General features: G+C 41.2%; 1 protein-coding gene across 29 annotated transcripts in view; it reads left to right on the top strand.

Annotated features, from left to right (window-relative positions):
• LOC117387839 (calcium/calmodulin-dependent protein kinase type II subunit gamma) overlaps window positions 1-22,616 on the top strand; it is a 75,980-nt gene that overhangs the window by 37,544 nt on the left and 15,820 nt on the right. For 10 of the 29 annotated variants that reach the window (XM_033985430.2, XM_033985418.2, XM_033985429.2 and 7 more), the window contains exons 7-15: window positions 2,013-2,115; window positions 4,281-4,364; window positions 4,857-4,951; window positions 7,348-7,470; window positions 8,094-8,177; window positions 9,287-9,329; window positions 12,620-12,682; window positions 18,206-18,246; window positions 22,180-22,257. In XM_033985430.2, the coding sequence (XP_033841321.1) occupies window positions 2,013-2,115; window positions 4,281-4,364; window positions 4,857-4,951; window positions 7,348-7,470; window positions 8,094-8,177; window positions 9,287-9,329; window positions 12,620-12,682; window positions 18,206-18,246; window positions 22,180-22,257 (714 nt within the window). The remainder of the gene's footprint in view (window positions 1-2,012; window positions 2,116-4,280; window positions 4,365-4,856; window positions 4,952-7,347; window positions 7,471-8,093; window positions 8,178-9,286; window positions 9,330-12,619; window positions 12,683-18,205; window positions 18,247-22,179; window positions 22,258-22,616) is intronic. The other 19 variants (XM_033985433.2, XM_033985424.2, XM_055229347.1 and 16 more) reach the window with 3 other exon arrangements.

The raw sequence follows: 22,616 nt of genomic DNA, 5'->3' as shown, positions 1-22,616 counted from the left end.
CTGATGATGATGAAGTCGTCACGTCACTCATTTCAAAACTACAACAGTTTTGCTCGTTCTCTTAAATCTGTGTCTCTCTTTTCTGTCTGTTGTTTGCATCTCCCGCCCCTAAACCCCCAACTCCAACTGCATTTAAGCCAGATGCCTGTTCTTCAGTCCTTTCTCTTGTATACGTGTCTGGGGGAGGCGTTATTAGCGACAGAGAAGCTAGCATTGTTAGCTTTAGCACAGTTAGCGTTATCACAGCTCAGATTTGTCCCCCTTTTATCCTGAGTGGGCCTTTATGTCCCACGGCCCTTCTTCTCTTCCCCTTTCTCTCTCCACTTTCTTCCTCTCTCTCCCGCTCTCTCTCCTCCTGTCTCTCTCCCTCTTTCTCCTTCCCCCTCTCTTCGTCTCTCTCCCATTTCCTTCTCTCTCTCCTTTCCCCTCTTCTCTCTCCTCCTCTCCTCTCTCTCCTTTTCTCTATTCTCTGTCCCTCTCTCTCCTTCTTCTCTCTCTTCCTCTTCTCTCCTCTCATCGCTCTCTCCATTTAGCGTGCAGTCTGCAGCTTTAAACAGCTCCCCAGCGGTTTCCATGGCTACCGACCCATGCCCATATAAGGGCTTTTTCTCCCGTTTCCTCATAGCTCGCTCTCTCGCTCTCTCCCTCCCTCACTCTCTCCTACTTACCCCTCCTTTACCTCCCTCAATCTCTGTCTGTCTGCTGTACCCCTCCTCCCTCATTTATAGCAGTCCTTCTCTCCCACCCCTCTTCCCTCTCTCTTTCTCTCTCCTTCTCTTCTTTCTCACCCTCTTCCTCCTTCTTTCTCCAGTCACCCCTCTTTCTCTCTCTTTCTCCTGACTGAGCCTCTCTCTCTCTCTCTCTGTATCTCTCTCTCATCTCCTATCTCTCTTGCACCTCTCCATTTTTTCTCCTACTCTTTCTCCTTTCTCCTTGTGCACCCCACCCCTTACACTCTCCCTTTATCCCATTCTTCCTCTCTCCATCTTTTCCTCTCCCTTTCTCATGTCTCTGTGCGTTCCACCCCCCCCTCCCTTCCTCTCCCTCTTTCTTTCTGTGTTATATAATATATTATACAAAGCTGTTGTTACTTGAAGACTGTTGTTATCTAACAAACGAGGGTGAGTTTCGTCATTTTTGTTTTATAAATAAAAGAGTAAATTTTAACTTAAATGAGCAACCATACAACTTTCAGTTTCTATATAGATACTTCTATTCATAGTCTCTTTCTCTCTTTTCTTCCCCTCTCTCCAATCTCTCAGCCCCTCTCTTTCTCTGCCGTCCCCTCTTCACACCTCTCCTGCTCATCCATCCCCAATCTCTTACTTCTTCAGTTTTCTCCAATCTCATTTCTCTCTCTATTTCTCTATCTCTCCATGTCTCTTCTCTCCCCATCTCCTCTTCACACCTCTCCCCCTCTTTCGCGCAGAGCTGTTTTCAAACACATCGCACTTATAAATATGATCAGAGCGAGTGCCACTGGTCACTACTGTCTCTCACTCCTCACTCCTTTGTTTTGGTCACTGATGTCTGTCCATAGACTGTTTATATAAATGGACATGGCTAACCTGCTAGCCACCTCATTGGCTCCAATTCACTTTCTCTGTAAAAACTGTGGCCCCTCTCTCTGTAACTGCTGCTGTCAGACTCGTCATTTTAGTTTTAGTGTTCGTATTAACCTACTCTACATGAGCCAGGAGTTTTTATTTCACTATTGTGTCTGTAAATCAACATATGAACATTAATAAGACAATTCGCTCCCGCTAGTGTTAGCAATGGGTTTGATTGACAGCATTGCTAATTGCCCACTTCAGCTAAACCAATTGTGCAGAATGTGTAGAATTCCAAATATGGACTTTGGAATTCCCATATTCACTCCTATAAGTGCTAGCTTCAATGAGCTTCATTTGGAGCTGAACACTGTGGGTGACGTCACTCTCACTCATAGCACTTCTTTTATACAGACTAAGCTAGTGTCTGTCTCTTGATTTGTTTTTTTGTTTTTTTCTCAGCCTGAAAACCTGCTGCTAGCCAGTAAGATGAAGGGAGCGGCGGTGAAGCTAGCAGACTTCGGCCTTGCTATCGAGGTGCAAGGGGACCAGCAGGCGTGGTTTGGTAAGAACATAAACGCGGGTCATTAAAACATAAACAGTATTTACATTTGTGCCGCACTTTAGCTAATGTTGAGTTCACAGTTCAAACCAGCGCTGGCCGCCATGTTTATCATGATCATTCAGGCCACAACAGAAGAAGTCATATTACATTTCAGTCTACGGAGTAAAAAAATAAACCGATCCATGGGTTTATGATTGAAAAAAAAGACGAGCGTTGCCATAGCAATTAGCAATTTAATGAAATGTCAAAACTAAGGTGAAGGCTCTCACCTCAGTCTTACAGTTCATTATGTGATTCTTGGCTCATAATAATTTCGCAATGTTCCATTATTTTTACTTAAAGAATATCATAAATGCAATCTTATTACATCATAGGTGACCTGGTTCGACTTTTGTTTGTTAATTACATGTATTTTATTAAGAAAAGTGAACACATTCAAAAATATTGGCCCAAAACACCTGTAATATTGAACTTGTTTTTCTGTACTTACTTTAAATGATTTTGTGACAACACTCACAAAACACATCTGGATGACTTGTAATTTTGACCTACTTGTTGATAATGTCTCTATGGAAACGAGCGGGTGGCAGTTTTTCCACTGGAGAAGTTCCATAGTGCACTTTTAAGTGTAATTATAATGTGCTACAATGGAAAGGGAAAAACATGCTACAAGTAATGAGTAATAATGAAGTGTTCACACCTAAAACTTGTTTTAACGACTTTAAATAATACGTCTGAATGAAGCAATGTGGAGTCCTGACTTGTTCATATGAAAAGCTAAACATCTTTATCAGGAGTCTAGGCTACGCTAGGTTAGGCTATGCCAGGCTGGTTCTCTGCTCATACTTTTGAGTCGGCTTCATAGGCTGTATGTATGAATGGACACAGCTAACCTGCTGCATTCCAAATAGGAAATGATCATGGGCGCACTTCGAGCTCCATTGACTCTGGTTCCAGTTCACACACATTGTAAAATGTGTCCCCTCTCTCTGTAACTGCTGCTGTCAGACTCGTCATTTTAGTCTTAAAATGTTCGTATTAACCTGCTCTACATGATCCTGGTTTTTTTATTTAGCTATTGTGTCTGTAAATCTAGATATGAACATTAATAACAGACACATCAGGCACTTTCTTTCCCCTAGGTTGCTCCCACTAGCATTAGCAACAGGCTTGATTGACAGTGTTGCTAAGCGCCTGCTCCCTGCTAAACCAACAGTGCGGGCGGGAAGGGGCCTTCAACATCTTTGCTCCGGATTGGCTCTTTGGTTGCTATGATACATATGATTCCAAATGTGTAACTCTGATCCAAATTGGCCCCTCTAACTGCTCTAGCCTCGATGAGCTTCATTTGATTGAAGGCGACACTGAGTGACATCACACTCACTTAGTCCACTACTTTACACAGTCTATGGTCGGCTTCTACATCAGTAGCAGAGGACACGGTGCTTTAGCTCGTCTCTGCTCTGTTCTGCTCATCTCGTCTCTGCTCTGTCCTCGTCCACTTTAGCCCATAACTCCAGACGCTCACAAAACCCTCCACATTTCCTGCATTAAAAATTCAACACACATGATTGGCTCATTCGACCTATGAGTCTGAAGCCCCTGAGACAAACGAGGAAGCGTCAGTCAAGTAGAAGTTATTTTTCAGATGATTTTATGTGGAAAACAGAGATGGACATTTGTGTAATTTTGAAATGCTTTGGTGCCATGTTCTGATAATGCTTCAGTGTTTTGGTTCTAAATGTGCAGCACTTTGGAAAGTATTTTGTGTAGAAAATGTGGTTCAAATAAACTTGGATAAATGACAAAAATGTATAAATATTTTAAACTCTGAAGAAGAAATGTTGGCTCTGCAGAGAGTAAACCCAGAACAGAACTTGGCATTACATCGAATCTTATACAGAACGCTGGCAAATGAACAGGCAAAACACTGTCATAGCAACGCATTTATAATAAAATGTTTGAGTCAGGCTCAAAAAGCACAAAGAAATGTGAAAATTGTTGTTCTGCTGATCAAACTCTCAAATGCACAAAAAAGTCAAAATAATTCTAAGGGGAAGACGAGGTTGAATATAACATTTACAGTGAGTTTGATTGACAGGCCTGTGTGACGTGAATTTGTCGTTGATCTTTTCAACTGTGTGTTTTTGTTTATTTGTTTGTAGGTTTTGCCGGGACGCCTGGGTATCTTTCTCCTGAAGTTTTGCGGAAAGATCCGTATGGAAAACCTGTGGACATTTGGGCTTGTGGTGAGTTTAAGACGTTACATAAAGATTCACTAGAATGAAACAGAATCTAGTAAAAATAAATAATATAAATATACAAATACAAATGCACACATAAATATTCAAAAATTCCTGATGATGATTTCCAACTGTACTGTACGGAGTCCGCCTGACATCGTTTTTTCTTTTTTTTGGGGGAGGGGGGCAATGAAGTTATTTTAAATGCAGCTGTGCTGTTGAGGTTCGGGGTTCACGCACGTCCTAGAAAACCTGGAAAATAATTGTTTTCCAGACATTGAAAAACATGTCCTGGAAACTGTATTATATTGTCCTTGAAAATGTCTTCACACTTTGCTGTTGTGTAACTAAAACTGTCCTGGAGAAGTCCTGAAAAATTCCTGGAAAATGATTTGAAAGTAAAGCTTGGGAGCCTTGAGTTTTCTCCTGAAATGGCGTGGTCTCGGTGTCAGACCTGATGAGCTCGTGTGATTCTGACACATCTCTTGTCCATTTTAGGCGTTATTCTGTACATCCTGTTGGTGGGATACCCACCGTTCTGGGACGAGGATCAGCACAAACTCTATCAACAGATCAAGGCCGGCGCGTACGACGTAAGGCTGAGTCTCTCAATCCCTCTCTCCTCTGTCTATTTTTCTTCACCCCTCCTTTCTCTCAATTCTTTCATTTTACCATCTCTGTCTCTCATATCCTCCTGTCTCAGTCTTTCCTTTTTTCCTTCTCTCACTCTTCTTCTCTCTCACTTCTTCCCCTTTCCTTCCATCCCCATCCTCTATCCCTAAGTCTCCTCTCCCTCTCCCCGTCTCCCTTGTCTCCTCCCCCTCTCCCCGTCTCCCTTGTCTCCTCCCGCTCTCCCCGTCTCCCTTGTCTCCTCCCGCTCTCCCCGTCTCCCTTGTCTCCTCCCCGTCTCCCTTGTCTCCTCCCCCTCTCCCTTGTCTCCTCCCCCTCTCCCTGTCTCCCTTGTCTCCCCCCCCTCCCCCTCCCTCCCTCTCTCAGGTGTATTTGTTCCCGGTCTCCTCCCTCCCCCTTTCCCTGTGTTTCCTTGTGTTTCCCTCTCCCCCCTCTCCCCCTCTCCAATGTGTGTTTGTGCCTCCGTCTCCTCCTCTCCCCCTCTCTCTCCCCGTCCTTCTCCCTCATCTGCTCCCTCTTTCCCTCGTCTCCTCCCTCTCCCCCCTCTCCAGTGTGTCTGTGTGTTTGTCCTCCGTCTCCTCCCTCCCCTTCTCCGATGTATCTGTGTGTTTGTACCTCATCTCCTCCCTATTTCCCTCGTCTCATCCCTCTCTCCCTCCCTCCATCTCCCCCTCTCCGGTGAATCTCTGTGTTTGTCTCTCCATCTCCCTCAGTCTCCTCTCTCTCTCCCCCTTCCCCTCTCCTCTTCCTCCCTCATCTTCTCTCACCCTCTCCAGTGTATCTGTGTCTTTGTCCCTCCGTCTCCCTCCGTTTCCTCCCTCTCTCCTCCTCTCCAGTGTATCTGTATGTGTTTGTCCCTGTCTCCCTCAGTCCCCCCGTCTCCTCCCTCTCTCCCTCATTTTCTCCCTCTCCTCCTCTCCAGTGTATCTGCGTGTTTGTCCTCCATCCCTCCTTGTCTCCTCTCTCTCTCCCTCGTCTCCTCCCTCTTTCCCTCTCCAGTGTATCTGTGTGTTTGTCCCTCCGTCTCCCTCCGTTTCCTCCCTCTCTCCTCCTCTCCAGTGTATCTGTATGTTTGTCCCTCTGTCTCCCTCAGTCCCCCCGTCTCCTCCCGCTCTCCCTCGTCTCTTCCCTCTCTCCCTCATCTTCTCCCTCTCCTCCTCTCCAGTGTATCTGCGTGTTTGTCCTCCATCCCTCCCTCGTCTCCTCTCTCTCTCCCTCGTCTCCTCCCTCTCCCCCTCTTCAGTATATCTGTGTGTTTGTCCCTCCGTCTCCCTCTCCCTCTCTTCAGTGCCTCCTCCGTCTCTTCCTCGTCTCCTCCCTCTCTCCCTCCATCTCCCCCTCTCCGGTGTGTGTGTTTGTCGCTTGTCTTCTGCCTCTGTAGCCCTCTCCCCCTCCCTCTCTCTCGTCTCCTCCCCCTCTCCCTCCCTCTCCCCCTCCCTCTCTCCCTCTCTCTCCCTCTGTCTCGCTCCCTCTCTCTCCGGTGTATCTGTTTGTGCCGGTGCAGTGCAGGGGTTTGCTAAGCACTTTTTGAATGTTTAATAGAGTCCAATTGGTCCAAAGCTATTGATCCTGTCGAACTCTGACGCATTGCAGAGGCGGGGTGTGTGTGAGTGTGTGTGTTTGTGCGTGTGTCTGTGTGTGCATGCGTGCGTGTGTATGCGTGCGTCGGTGTGTGTTTGTGTGTGTGTGTTCATGCATGTGTGTTCGTGCTCGTGCGTGTGTGTGCCTGCATTCTCCCGTCTGTCTGTGTCTGCATACCCACGCGTGTGTGTGTGTGTGTGTGTGTGTGTGTGTGTGTGGGGGTGTGTGGGGGTGTGTGTGTGTGTGTGTGCGCATGCTCGTGTCTGTGTGTGTGTGTGAGAGAGACCGAGAAGGGTCTGCCTCAATCTCTCCATAATCAACTCTGCACTGTCCCACAAAAAACAAGATGGCTCCTCCCCTTCTTCTTTTCTCTCCTTCCCTTCTCCTCTTCATATATAATTAATACACTAAATATGAATACCTGAAAAAACTCACAGATGCCTCCTCCTCCTCCTCCTCTTCCTCCTCTTATTTACCTCATCTGTATTTAAAGCTGCTCTATGTAACTAACTAAAAACAAAACGTCTCCATGGGGAAAGTGTCGGACCCCCCCATCAGGGGGAAGCCCATCTTTAGACTTCTTTTTCAAATTATGCATAGAATAATTTGAATATAAATTGGGGCAGAAAAAGCTGCCCTGATGCACCTTTGACCTGACTGAGGAAACTGATGTCATCTTTATAATGACTTCTAACGAGACATTCTGGATGGAGAGGTCTGGGTGGAGAGCTTTGGCTGCTTCACTCCGTTTCATTCTCTTTTTCTTTCTCTTCTTCAGTTCCCATCTCCGGAGTGGGACACGGTGACTCCAGAGGCAAAGAACCTCATCAACCAGATGTTGACCATAAACCCGGCCAAGAGGATCACCGCGGAGCAGGCTCTGAAGCACCCATGGGTCTGCGTAAGTACAAGCCCCACCCACTACTTCAGTCGTTTAGGGTTCAGGTTCTGATGTCACCAACATTCCCTGGCAGTGTGACGCTAACTATAAGCACTGCTCTGTCTGAAGCTCTGTTAGACTTTGATCTGAGCTTTGTTTCAACACAATCTGACCATAAAGAGATGACTTAGCTGAACTCCAACAGGTGATCTGATTTGTGCTGTTAAACAAGTCCCTCTCAAATAGCATTACAGTCACAAGCTAGCTAGCATTAGCCAACAGTTAGTCAGTTAGTCACTGTCTAACTAGTTAGAAAGTGAAACCAGCAGTGCAGGCGGGAAGGGGCGTTACCTTCAACAGCCTCGCTCCGTATTGTTGCTTTGGTTATTTTGATAAACTTGATCGAAAATATGGAACAAAGCTCCAAATTGGCCCCTATAACTGCTAGCCTCGATGAGCTTCATTTGCCGAACACTGGGTGACGTCACTCACCTTTATACAGTCTGTGGTTTTAACAGAGCGCTCTCATTGGGCTCTCCCTGTAGAAATGTAGGTAAGCAAAACGTATAGTTATTCAGTAGTGCATTTTAAGTCTTAAGTAAGCACTTGACATAATGTGTGTTCATGTTTATGTTCTTTCTCAGCACCGGTCCACAGTGGCGTCTATGATGCACAGACAGGAGACCGTCGAGTGTCTCCGCAAGTTCAACGCTCGCAGAAAACTCAAGGTACTGCTCCTCTGTTATGTATGATCCATTTCCACTGCTCTGTCAGTGTTTACTCTGGTCTAGTTCTGCTCTGTCAGTGTTTACTCTGGTCTAGTTCTGCTCTGTCAGTGTTTACTCTGGTCTAGTATTCTCTGCCAACGATTACTCTGGTCTAGTCTAGTTTCCATTGGGGCATGTTTCTAGTGTGAGCTACTGTACCCACATCCTAATGTCTGTTTTATCTGGACAAGAAAAGACCTTTGAAAACAACACTGTTATGGCGGCTTTATATCTTTAAGGAGGACACCGTCTTATTTTATATCCATTTTGACCCCATAAACCAAACTCATATGAGCCTGTATTATGGAGCTAACCAATTTCGTGGAAAGACCCCAGGTCAAAACCAGGACTATGTAAGGACCCAACCAGGTCTATACGGGGCCTAAAAAGATAAAAATGTATCTTAAACTAAACTGTTTTGAATTAATTGAATTGAATCATGTGACCTGTTCTGACCAATCATGTTCTGGTAAATGAGGCTGAGAAGAAAATGTACAAAAGGCTTTAAATTAGAACTTTAATAGTTACGTAATCATGATTCAAAACTCTGAATAATCATATATTTTTAATTGATTGACAGGTAAAGTTTATTTTCATTTTCTCATTGAGTGAGTTTATAGAAAAGTAAAAACATGACAGTTTTCTTTTTCTTTTAAAACACTCGAAGCTTCATCATTCTTCAAATGTTCAGTTTTAAAATTAAACCATGTTTATTCTCTCTCCCTCCTCCTCCCTTTCTTTCTCCATCTCTCTGTCCCTCTACCCTCCTCCTCTTCCTTTCTCTCTCTCTCCCACTCTCTCACCATATCTCTCCCTTCCTGCTCCTCCCTCTTTCTTTTCATCTGATTCTCTTTCTCTTCACCCCCTCTTTCTCTCTTTCACTCCCCCCTTTTGCTCTCTGCCCCTCCCTCTGTCACTCACTCCCTCTCTCTCCTTGTCTCACTCCCTTTCCCTCATTCTCTCTTCTTCTCTCCTTCTCTCTCCCTCTCTCCTCCTTCTCTCCTCCTTCGTCTCTCTCTCTCCCTCCCTCTCTTCTCCTGTCCTCCTCCTCTCCTCTCTTTTCCCTCCAGGGAGCCATCCTCACCACCATGCTGGTGTCCAGAAACTTCTCAGGTGGGTGTGGCCTTGGCCCTGAGCCTCCAACGCAACAACACTGGAGGAAGGAGAGCTGCTAGAGTCCTCTGCGCCTCCTACACCCCCCTCCCCTCCTCCCGCCTCCCTCCTCCTTCCCCCTCCACATGCGCACACACACGCGCACACACACACACACACACACACACACTCACCCACTCACTATATAAATATACACCACCATGTTGATGTGCTGCTCCTCACACCGAGGCCTGTCACAATAACATTTTAAACCAGATTCGATCCACTGCAGAAAATGACTGTTAGGCCACAGCGTAATAGTGTAATAGTGTATAGAGTGACAGTAAATTCATATAATGGTTAAAACCCTGCATAGTGGCTTTTGCGGTCTACAGTTCACCATCTTAAAAAAAATTGAAACACAACGAGTTCATTTCAAATAGTTTGCAGTGGTCCAAAGTTGTCCCTCACCTTATGCATTCTTACATTCCTAATTATTCACCATGATGAGTTTATAAGCACGTTTCCCAACTCTCAGAGACTAGCGACAACAACAATTAGCATGCTAACCGCGCACCAGCGTTACTTCCTGGTTCATGGGCGATTAAAAACGGGTAATAATCACATATAGATGGCAGACAGCGAGCTCATTTTGGTCCTGAGAGCTTTTTTTATAATATATCTGTACTGTTATGTTCTTACATACTTACTTACGAAGCATAACTTATAAATAAACACATTTTCCAGTAGCTTATAGTAGCTTATAATTAATAACGGTAATGCTGGTTATTTGAGCCTGTTTTTTTTTTCCATCTGGCAGAACTAGTCGATAGAGACTAGTTATTGTGACAGGCCTCTTCACAACATTAAACTGTGAGATTCTGTAGAGTCGTGTTGTAATGAGTGCCTTGCTTCATGTTATAGACAAGTGCTTCTCAAAATGTGGTACAAGTCCCTTTTGTGCTACTTTGGCTTTTTGGTGCCTAACACTTTATTTTTTCAAGACTTTAAATTAAAAGTTTAACAATTTATTCAGTATCTTTGTGTTTGGACTAATACATACTAATATATTTAGCTGATAGTGTTAGCAGTTAGCATGTGCAGCAGCTGGTAATCAATCATTTTCAAGTACATTTCCGAATTGTCCTGTTTGGTGTTGGTCAAAATAGCGTGTGTGGATATAAAGGTGCCATGTGAGGTCATGTTTATACAATACTGGCTGTATCTCTGTGCCAGTAAAGATAGCATTAGCAAAAAGCTCAGGAATTAGCATTTATAGCATTTTATCATAGCTATTACCAATATTATGCAAATACTACATGCTAAAAGTTAACCTGGACAAAAATTGCTTAGCATGTTAGAATAGCTATGCCACTGCATTTTTTTGTTAGAATTTCCCTTGTCTTAAAATAATATCAAATGCACAGCAGCATTTTTTTCTTGTTTTAATAATTAGCTTGTGTGAACTGGGTATAGTCCATATTTATGTTCTTCTGACAAAACATGGTAGTTTTTATTATAGTAGAATTTGTATGTAGAGTATATGTTAGAGGGAATTGAACCAGCACCTTAAAATCTCACTGTCTATAACTGTGTGATGCAATAGTCCAAACTTGCTACTTTTATATATCCCATTAACATGAGTAAACTAATGGTGAATTCTGTGTCTGTTTTGTGTGATATTTGTGACCCGTGTTGTGTCCGTCTGTGTCTAACCTGTCTGTGTCTAACCTGTCTCTCCTCTTGTTTGTGTGGAGACGCTGCGCTGGACTTGTGCATGTGCGAGAGTGGAGCTTAAAAGATATTTACATTGATTTCGGGACGTAATATTTTGGTTTCACAAAAGTTTAAAGGTGCACTATGTAGCTTTTCTGGTAGGGGATCCGTCACCTGTTCATCTCAATGGAGATGGAGTGAGCTTTGCCTGGAATTTTCCACAATTGAGCGATAATCAATTACAGTTTGCGTATATTCTTTGACAGGTGTTTTATAACTCAAAAATACCTTGATGCGGGGCCGCCTCTTCACAGATCTGACCTGTAACATGACCTAGTGGCGTCACCTGCCTGTAGTTCTATCGATATCGTAAATGAAGACGAGGTGAATGTTATCAAAGCGTCATCACCTCTTCTTGTTTTTTCATGCAGATAAGTTTAATACCAAACTGGCGCATTCCATGGAAAGCGATCACATCACCATGGAGACGAGCAGGTGGCGGACCCTCTTCTAGAAAAGTTACACAGTGCAACTTAAAGACTCTGTTCAGATTTTGTTTTATGTGTTTTTACTTTTCTCCAAGTTGCTCAGAGCGAGTTGTTATCGCTGAAGCCTTGTTCTCAGCCTTTAAAAGTAATTGGTCGGTCGATGGGTAATATTTTTAACTCCGGGCCTAGAGAGCCACAGGGGGGCACCGTTAGCTTTGGCCCATTTGTATTGCGCTAGGCTAGGTCGTGGACTGGCTACAAATCTTACACTCCACTCCTGACAGTTGGGAGAGAGGCTCTGCTCAAGCTGCTGTCAGTGAGAGAGATAAAGCTACGCTACGCTAAGCTAAACGTTGACACTCAGATTACAATCTTTCTACAAATAATGAGGCATTTATTCACTTTGACTGGCAGCAGAGGGTTGAATTTCAAGATATTCACTTTATGTTGTGTTGGTATACAGTTTCCCACCTAAAATGTCAGTCTACTTAAATTCAACAGACCAGAACCGGGTCTGCTGTGTTTACGTACTCATACAGATAGATACATGGTCCAAAAATAATCTTGAAAAGGTTAATTGCAAATAGACTATTATTTTGAAAACTTGGCAACCCAAATCCCTTAAAATTGAGAATTATTGTGATGTTATAGTCAAAGCTATGTTGGAAACTAACTTAAAATAAGTGTAATATAAGCTAACGACAACAATAACACAACCTAAATATTAGCCAGCATACCAAAAAAAAAAAAAAAAAAAAAAAAATCCCTCCTACTGACTGCTAATTTCATATTCATGGGTTTCAACTTCCTGTTTTATGGTGCCTTTTTGAGAACCGTTGACCATTCAAAAGATGTATTTGTTTTGAGTGGCTAATTGCTATGGGAACAGACCTACCTTTTCTCAAACCCATGGATAGCTTTGTTCCTACGTTGCGTTTTTGGAGCCAGTCCTTTGACGTCCTTAACTCGTGTGATGCGTTTGGGCTTTAGCAGCACTTCCCGTAGTTTTCTAGGCTCTCGGTTAAAATCAAAACAAAAACAAAATGACCAAGGTACACCTGAACTATCTGTATAGCCCCTCCCAACTGTAGCATTTCTGTCCAATAGTGGGCCGGCAGCATACCAACTCTGCTGCTGCCGCCTCCTCCACCGCCTCACTGGCTCAGGAAGGTACGTCCAAGAGACACGCCCATCCACTCCTCTATCACCAACACAGGGCTGCACTATACAATGCTAAACTAGCGCTAGCATTATATAAGCTAACAGCGCTAAATTACTGTTAATGTAATATAAGGCAACAATGCTAAATTTTTGTTAGCTCTGTTACCTTATACTACGCAAAATTATTCAAGTATAAGAGAACAACGCTAAGTTATTGTTAGCATGGTGTAAGTTAACAACTCTAAATTATTAGCGTAGTATAAAATAATATGGTAAATGCTTGTTAGCGTAGTATAAGCTAACAATGCTAAATTATTGTTGGTGTGGTACAAGATGGTAGCGCATAATTATTGCTGCCGTAAGGTGACACTGCTAACCTATTGTTAGAGTACTATAAGCTAACCACTTTAAATTGTAGTTGGCGTGACATAAGCTAACAATGCTAAATTATTGATGATGTAATGTAAGATAACGACACCAATTTATTGCTAGCGTGATATAAGCTAGCAGTGCTGAATTGTTAGCGTAGTATAAGATAACAGAAAATTATTAATAGTGTAGTATAAGCTAATGAGAAATAATTGTTTGTGTAGCATAAGATGATATGGTAAGACTGTTAGCGTAGTATAAGCTAACAACGCTAAGTTATTGTTGGCATATAATTGTTAGTGTAGTATAAGCTGACAAAGCTAAATTATTGCTAGCATAATATGAGCTAATGATATTGCAAGAAACCAGAAATAGTGCTACTTTTCTAAGACTGGACACCATTTTGTTTTACTTTAGTCTAATCTGGGAATGAGTTGTAGCTTTAAGTACTTAGTTAGTCAAAGGTTAAGTTGTTTTTGTTCAAACCTGGCTGAGTTTGACGACATATAGAGATATACTTTTTTAATTAAAGGAACTTGTTTGGTCAAACTAGTAAAATCTCAAAAAGTGAATTGGGAAACGGATAAACTTGTAAAATTAACATGTTTTGATTTAAGTAATGTTTAAAGTGGTTTAAGTTTTTGATTTTGACACAGGTTTACTACTAAACGATAGATTTTAGATGTAAGTTTTATTTTAATATAAACTTATGTCATGTAAAATACCAAGAAAAATAGATTTTGAAACTGCTTTACAAGTAAATAATGTTTTTTGTTTGTTTTGTTTTTTTATTAAATAGAACTTTTTTTCTATTTAAATTAAATGAAAAAAAGCTTACATTTAAAATCTTCACCACAGTATAGTACGGTGGTGTCTTGGATATAGTGCAGCCCTAAACACATACACATTCTTCACAAAGGGGCAGCTGTTCCCCGTTTGTCCTGCAGGGCCCAGACTCTTTGCATGCAGCCTGTTCTCAGCATTCCCATCATAGACACAGTACTGTACATGCATGCGTTTTCCATTTACGAGATCCCAACAAAGTAAAACAGTATCCGCCCCCTAACACATCACCATAGTTTTAATGAGGATCAATGCATTACAAAGTGCTTCGTATACTTACCGCTACCACTTAGCCTTCACACAGCATCGCTCATTTCACCATTCAGAGTCATAGGGCTGTACAATATATGGCATGTTTATACTTAAAATCAGAAATTGCATATTTATTCTCCAGCAGAGTTCAAAAATCTACTTAATGAACAAAATAGATGCACACTGTAAGAAGCCATAAAAGGGTATTACTACAAATTAATTATTCTTAATGCCAGAAAAACATGTTTAAAGACACTGAAACTGTTCCAAGAAAGCTTTTAACGTGGCCAACATACTAATTCATATGACGGCACCGTAAATTTCTTTAAACTGTGCAGTAGTGCTGAACCATAGACTGTATATATAAATGGATATAGCTAACCTGCTAGCTGCGGCGTTCCAAACAGGAAGTGAGTATGATCATTCTTACGCCTCAAATTCACTTTCTCTGTAACTGCTGTTGTCAGACTCGTCAATTTGGCCTTTTTGTTTCATTGTGTCTGTAAATCAAGATATGAACAGACAAATCGGGCTCCTTCTTTCTGCGTGGTCGCTCCTGCTAGCATTAGCAACAGGTTTGATTGACAACGTTGCTAACCGCTGGCTCTCGATTGGCTCTTTGGTTGCTATGATACTCGCGGTCGGTGTTCCAAATATGGGACTCTGCTCCAAACTGGCCCCTGTAACTTTGACCAAAAGTCTCAACTAGGCCTAATACTAACACAATATTATCCCATGTATTTCAGAACATGTTTGTGCAGATCTAAACTACTGCAGTTTTTATGCAGAGTCAGACTGGAGACATGTTTATAGAGAAAATGGTGACACGTTAAAAATAACAGCCTTTGCGATTTGCTAATTGCGTTAATTCAAACTGATTAAACTAACAGCCATATTGTGCGGCCCTAAATCTTGCATACATATAAACATTACACCATATCACCTTGACTTCTTCTGCCCCTCTTTCGGCTCTATGCTCTCCCCCAGCCTCGACAGCGCTGGTGGGAGGGGCATAGGGTGCGCTGGGCCAGGGGGAAGAGGAGGGGCTTGTATCTCAGGGGCGGGGACTGACTCTGCAGGGGGCCGGCAAGAGCTGGGTTGGCGTGCTGCCATCGTCTGACCTGGGTGTTTGGGTGGGGTTGGGTGGGGTTTGGGTGGGGCGGAGGTGATATGGTTGAGAATGGGACAATGAAAGACTTTAAGGTCACAAGGGAGTGTATGTTGTCCCATCTCTCTGTGATTTTGAGTCTTTGTTTACACTAATGTTTTCTGTTTGCATTTTAAATAATTTTTAGCCAAAAATTTCAAGATTTAAAACTTTAGATATATTTTTTTTCAAATAGTTTTAAGTAACGCTACTGTATTTTAAAATTTTTTTTTTTTTTAAATTTGATCAAACAAATTGGTTAAAATTTTGCATTTTTGCTGAAAATGGGATCGGCGCTTCACAGATCTGACTTGACTTTGTGGCGTCAGAGGCTTACCTCGATGGACACAAATGTTAAATACCATACTACGGAACATTCCTGCCCAAACACTAACATCTCCATGGAGACAATGGCTAGTGGCCGATTCTTCATTAGAAAATTTACTTTAAATACGGTTTCATCTGTAACTGTATCTAGCCATTGTCATAGTATATTGTTTAAGGGCAAAACATTAGTGTAAACATTGTCTCAAAAGGTATTCAAACTTATGAAAAAGTATTTTGTAATGATGACGAGCGGGTGGGAGTGGGTGGTTAAGGTCGGCGATTCCTCCGGTGGCTCCTTGGATGTCTTAGCGTTACCACAGTTTGAGAGCAGACTAGCTTCTCCGTTGACTTCAAATGGGGAATCTTGCTCTGCTCTCCTGTGTTCCCCACTTAGAAAATTACCCCCAAAAACACTCCATTTGGAGATTTTGAAGTAGCCAAACCTTCGCTACTTGCACATCGACGACTTGTTCAACGTCTGTGCGCAAGACGCCAACGCAACTCTACTTCGAAAACCCCAAATTGTTCCGTAGCAGTAGTAAAGGCATGTGTGAATTTGAATGGGGATTTGAATGTGTTGGTATGACGAGCCGCTAAAGCCCTGCAGTGTGGGCTTTCATCTCTGACACTGGACCAGTAAGTTGTTATTGTAAATATTGTGTGGCGTTTTTTTTATCATTTCCACTCAAAAATGGGATTATTCCTTAGCCTTTTTCCTATTATTTTTCCAAAGCTTGGTTTATGGCTTTTAGCGCTGGGATGATGTCCACTTATATAAACCACTTTTGCACTTTCGTGACCTGCTTCTCTGCACCTTCTCTCCAGAGTTGGCTGAGACGAGGCTTGGCAGTTTGCGCCTGATGTTTGACCCCAATATTTTTTTTATATATATATATTTTTAGCGCAAAGACGTGTGAAGCCATTTTGAGTTTTTTTTAATGTGCCTTGCTCCCTTTTCGCATGTGGGTGTCTTGTGTTGTACAATCCTGTTTGGTTCAGAGACTTTCAAATGCTTTCTAATTAGTCAGCTTTTAGATTTCCTAAGTGAACTATTGGTCTATGGAGGATTAGCAGAGCCCAGCCAATCTTAGCCAATTGGAAATTACTTCATGTAGTTATTTAGCAACTCTGTATATGGGTTTATGCACTGTATTTGGTAATTAACCCAAATAATAATTATGATTGATCAAAAACTAAATTAAAATGTTTTTTCACCCTTAGTAAATGAATTTCAAGCCATGTTTTCAGACCCTATATTTTTGCAGTGTTTATAATGTATTACCTGCTATAACATAACAATCTTATCTTGTAACTTAAACTTGAACTCACTGAAACGTAAACAGATACACAAACTGAAATACCAAATTCATGTACACGTGATTAGAAAGCATATGGATGTGTCTCCTTCTGTCACTTTGCCACTTCAGGCTGATCGGTTTTTGACCAGAGGATGTTTCGCACTTTGAAAAAATCATCAATTCTTTTTTTTCTAATTTTCAAATAATTTTATAATTTCTTTATTTTGGGACTTTTTCCTTTGGATGCTGCATGGGCGAGGCCAAAACAGCTGCTACGATTTGAACACCAAAAATGACGAAAGGCGCACGAGTTGGCGGTTGATATAGACCCTTTTAGTGTTTGTAAGCAAGATGGCCAACAAAAACCTTCAAAATAACTTTATTAACTTTATTGAAATTGCAAGAGCTCTATGAAAACTATTGCTCAGTCCTAAGGGATGTGTAAATACATTTTCTAACAAATGTGTAGCTAACCTTAGCAAGTGGCTATGTGGCTGACTCTTTATTTAGACTAGCTACATAAGCTAAAGGCTACGTGCTAACAATGTAGGCTATATTATTTTATGAAATTAACTATTACAAACCATTACATTTTGTCAACATCTTATCTTTGCTTAATTAACAATCAAATATGAGTAAATTTAAACCACATTTATTCAAGTTTGTGATCTGAAATCTCCTTAAGCTGTTAGATTATCAGCCTGCCTTTAAAAAACACATTCCCAGCCTATTACATCACCTCACTATCGGGTCTATAGTTTGCTGCTTCTTGTGCCTTTTGCGTATTTTGTATTGAAATCCTTGAAAGCCTTTTCCTCCCTAACCCCCAAATCCCTTTTCTACATCTCTGAACTTTTTTTCCCTAATTTTCAGGTAAGAAAAAAAAAATCCCCCGAGCGCAAACGATTTTGTGTGGGCGTGCGTTGGTAGCGAGGCAGAGAGGAAGAAGGAACACTTAACGTTAACAGTTGTAGAGTGAAAGCAAAAGTGACTACATCCCTTTAAAGGCAATCGATGGAGCACATTAACCTAGCGTCAGAGCAACAACTAGACTACATCTAGTGAGGCCCTACAGACAGGAAATACGTTTATGTAGCTATTCCCCACAGACTACGAATACATTTAAAGTGTTTTTGCAGTATTTTGGAGCATGTAGAAGCAATGAGGAAAACCCATTACATGCATGTTATCTTTCTACAACATATAGAGATGTGTTTTACCTTTTATAAAACTATTTTCTGACTGCTAATAAATATACACTCTCCCTTTCTACCCTCTTATTTATATATGTTCCAGCATGCAAAAGTTTACTCAACAAGAAGTCCGACTCTGCTAAGGTAAGGTTTTTAGTGTAATGATGTTGTGTAGCTCCCTCTATACTTTATAAATTCCGACGCTCTGTTCAGACTTGGCTTTAAATGAACGGGGTCGACTCAATTTGCCTGAGGTGGGACGGCCATATGTTCCATCTAATCAGGACGAGCTCCGTTCTATAGGCTGTTTTTCCAACGTCCCAACACTAAAAATGCAAATATGTTCCAGTTTTCGATACACCGCAGATTAGCTGTCGTCATGTTAGACAATGGGAGACATGGTGGCTTAGTGGTTAGTGCACGTGCCCCATAACTATAAGGTCCTGTGTGTTTGTGTAGGTACAACTTGGTTAAATAAATTTGAGAATTGTTTTAAATGCACATGCTCTAGCTTTATGTTTTTACCTTTGAATAGCTTGAAATAAAATCTGATTAATTTTGATGATCTTACTTTCTATAATGAATCCGCCATCTTTGTTGTAGGTAGCGACTGTACAAACATCCCATTTAACACAAACGATTTTAAAAAGTGAGATGATGTTATCCCCTCATTCGTCGAGTTGGTCAGCATAGAGACGGTTTCAGCAGTGGTCAACTGAACCAAAGACTGTATAAACAAGTGGACTGTGTGAGTGTGACGTCACCCCCAGCGTTCGACTCCAGTCAAATGAAGCTCGTCGAGGCTAGAGCAGTTATAACGGACAATTTGGAGACCAGTTCCACATTTGTAATTCTGACCACGAGTATCATAGCAACAAAGATTATTGAAGGATAAGTCAATAGTAATTATCATGACAGGCCTAAGCAGAAAGACTGAAGTGACCAGGGACAGTTTTGATGTTTTTTTTAATGGAGTAGAGCTAAAAATGTAAAAACTCTCTGGCTGGATTGATTTGATTTTCAGCTGAAGTACAGCTTGTACAGGGGACACATCTCAGGCCAAATTGCTCAGATTAGATTAATGCTGGACCACAATGACCAGAACATGTGACTAGTTTCATCATCGCTGCAGCCTGCCCCATTGGACTGCTACAAGAAAAGGGTTGTTTCATAAACTGTATATAAATGGACGTAGCTAACCTGCTAGCCAACACGTTCCAAACTGTCAGACTCATCATTTCGGTCTTAAATGTTCGTATTAATCCGCTCTACGTGATCTCGGGTGTTTTATTTTGCTGTTTTGTCCGTGATTCAAAATATGAACATTAATAACAGACAAAACAGACAGGTTTCATTGCCACCTTGTTACCGTCAACAGCCTCACTCTGGATTGGCTCTTTGGTTGCTATGATACTCACGGTCAAAATTCCTAATATGCAATTCTGCTCCAAATTGGCCCCTATAACTGCTCTAGCCTCGGTGAGCTTCTGGAGCCGAACGCTGTGGGTGACGTCACAATCACTTAGTCCACTTCTTTATACAGACTATGGGTTCAGTTTATACAAGATTTCTGAATAAATTTGGAATGTTTAGTTTATGTATGATGAAATGGTAGACCTGTCATGAAAACACATTTTGAAGCTCGATATATAGCAGAGAAATATAACAGAGATATAATGCAATAAAGGATAATGTTGAAACTACTTTAAGCCACTGACACAGTAACAATAAAACCGGATAATCCCCATGAACCATTTTAAATACAGTCTTATTAAAAGGCATGAGCGCCAACATATAAATGACAGAATGAAGCAGTAATTGGCCATAAAAGGGACTTATTCAGCCTTATACAAAAAACAAAGAACTTTTCCTATAAAGTAAAAAATACTTACAATATATGAGATGAAGAACAAGTCAGGTTTTCAACATTTTAGGTCAGATCAAAAATACACAAAAAAATTAAAGTACATTATTGACATCAAAATAGTTTAAAATCTTTAGCAAAGGCCCTGAATGTAGTTAACAGATATTTTTACTGATGGATTAAAGTTCACTATGAAACTTTTCTGTTTGGGGTTTGCCACCTGCCTGTCTCCATGGAGATGCTATTTCTCTGCCTGGAATGCTGACGTTTATCTCACATTTCGTCAATTATACCCGATTTTGTTGCTAACAACACGTTGCATTTGTATTGTGAGATTTGACCTGTAACTTGCTTTAGTCTCAGAGGTTTCATGGAGACAAATGCAGTTTAATGCTGTACTCTGTAACATGATGGACAAACTGGCCAAATAACATCTCCATGGAAACAAGCAGGATGATGGACTCTCCAACAGCAGTGCACCTTTAAGTTCGGCTTATTTAAAGTGTAAAAAAGAGCCCATTATATCTCATAGTAATGCATTTTGAACACATGGGGAGTAAAAAACACTGTATATAAATGATAAAACTCTTTTGTACCTGCCGTGTCTGAACAGAGCCAGCCCTCTCCCTCCTCCTCTCCTTCTCACTGTCTCCTCCAGTTAAATTAGCTGAATAAATCCATGGTTAACCTGCCCTTGTGTAACCATGGCCTACTGCATATATTGTTTTGATTTTAACCTTTAATGGCTGATGACATAAGAAGCACATAAACTCTTAAACTCCCTTTTCTTTTATCCTTACTTGTTAATATTTAGCCCATTCCCTTTGGCTGGGTTTTTTTTTTTTTTTTTTTACGAGCGCTGTCCTTCATTCTATCTGGCTGTTGCGCACTCCTCCCTCACGATCTCCACTGCCCCAGGGGTCCCTCTGTTGCTGCTAAGTGGCAAGAGGCATAGAGAGTTAGCCAGGCAGTAAAAGGGATGATCTACAGCCCTTTCTGTAGCTAGCACTTTGTCGTTTAGCCGCTTAGATCGCAGTAGTCTGGGAGCCACCGCCAACAATGCTAACAGCTACTCTGGTTCTGAAAGGCGTAGATCACTAATGGTTTTAAGAAGACGGCACAAAAGAGACAGAAATCAGAATAATGTGTTACGACATCAATAAAGTTTGAATTTACTCTCAGTATTAGAACCACAGCGACTCGTCAAAGCAAAACATCATTAAAGATGCTTCAAGGCATCAGCACACCATTTTGCGACGGTGTACTCAGAGTTAGGGTTGTGGGTCTTCTTGTTTTTTTATTTTATTTTATGTATTATTTCATACACCAAAAAAGTAATAAAATAAAAAATCTGAAATGTTTTTGTTATGTTTCTGTCCATTTTAACGTATTATGTTAATTAAAACAAATTAATACTTGAACATTTTAACTTTGATTCGACTAAATCAGTACAATTCTAAATAAATTATATATTTTATTTTTTCAATAGGCTCTGTGCACAGCAGCATGCTAGCTAGCTCAGTGTGTCTCTACGTTAATGCTAACCTTTACCTACTAAAATTAAAATTGATTAATGTAAAGACTACCCCGTTGTTTTTATATGTAAATTATTTTCAGTTTGTGCTGTTATTTGAATACATTTCATGCCTCAAAATTAACATTAGCGTTAGCACTGAGATACAAACCCCTCCCTTTCCAAACTCAGAAGTGTCCGCCGCTGAAGTTTTCATCGTTAAATATTTATTCACTTTAGTGCAACTCAGCAAAAACTTCATAGATGGAAATGGACAGGAAGTAGTGACGCTAACACTGAGGTCGCCAGACACTGTTGTGCACAGAGCCTACAGAAGCAGTGAAATAAATTGGCTTTATAGAGGGAATATTAACTTAGCCAAATGCATTTAGTCTGTAATTATTTCAAAACAGAAATGTGTTGTATTCATGGATTTCAGGCTTAAGGATTTGTTCTTGATTTGAAGGATTTGATTTAGCAAAATTCATCTTTTCAATGGGGAAATGGGGAAAGATCCTCAAAAATTCTTCAAATCTGGAAGGAATAATTTGCCTGAAACCCATGCTTCTTGTATACAGTTTGCATGGTAGTCTGCTTATAGACCAACAAATCCACCCTATTTATACAAGATTACATTTAGCAGTACAGTGAGACATCCTGTAGACATTTAAGTGTAATATTTTTGACTTTCTTGCCCCAGCCTTCTACCAACAACACTAAGAACAGTTTAGTGAGCGCCATCAATGCCCTGAAAGATACCACCGCCAACGCCCAGATGGTACAGTAAACGCCCGGCTGCCCTTCGAAAAGCTTAACCCCATAGCTGCATCCCAGACCACTGCCCTTCATTGTCATATAGTCGCTTGTGTATCATCTAGAAGTAAAAGTACCCTGCATTAGTTCCATTCATCCCATCAGTTCACATGTGTAGTTCAGTTAAGTTGAAACTTCTTCAAAATGACTGGTTGCACATGTCTACCTTATCAAGTCCGCAAATAAGCATGATCATATTGCCATTAAAGAGATTATTAGTTTCAGCATTTTCTGGTTTAGTTTTATTAGTGTATGACTTGGTTTTGTGGTGTTTTTACTAACCTCTTTTTACATCAACAGCTTGTTCACAAAAAACTTGAATTA

Source organism: Periophthalmus magnuspinnatus, chromosome 19, assembly GCF_009829125.3.
Source record: "Periophthalmus magnuspinnatus isolate fPerMag1 chromosome 19, fPerMag1.2.pri, whole genome shotgun sequence".
Lineage (NCBI taxonomy): Eukaryota > Metazoa > Chordata > Actinopteri > Gobiiformes > Gobiidae > Periophthalmus > Periophthalmus magnuspinnatus.
This window is presented reverse-complemented; position numbering and strand designations above follow the sequence as displayed.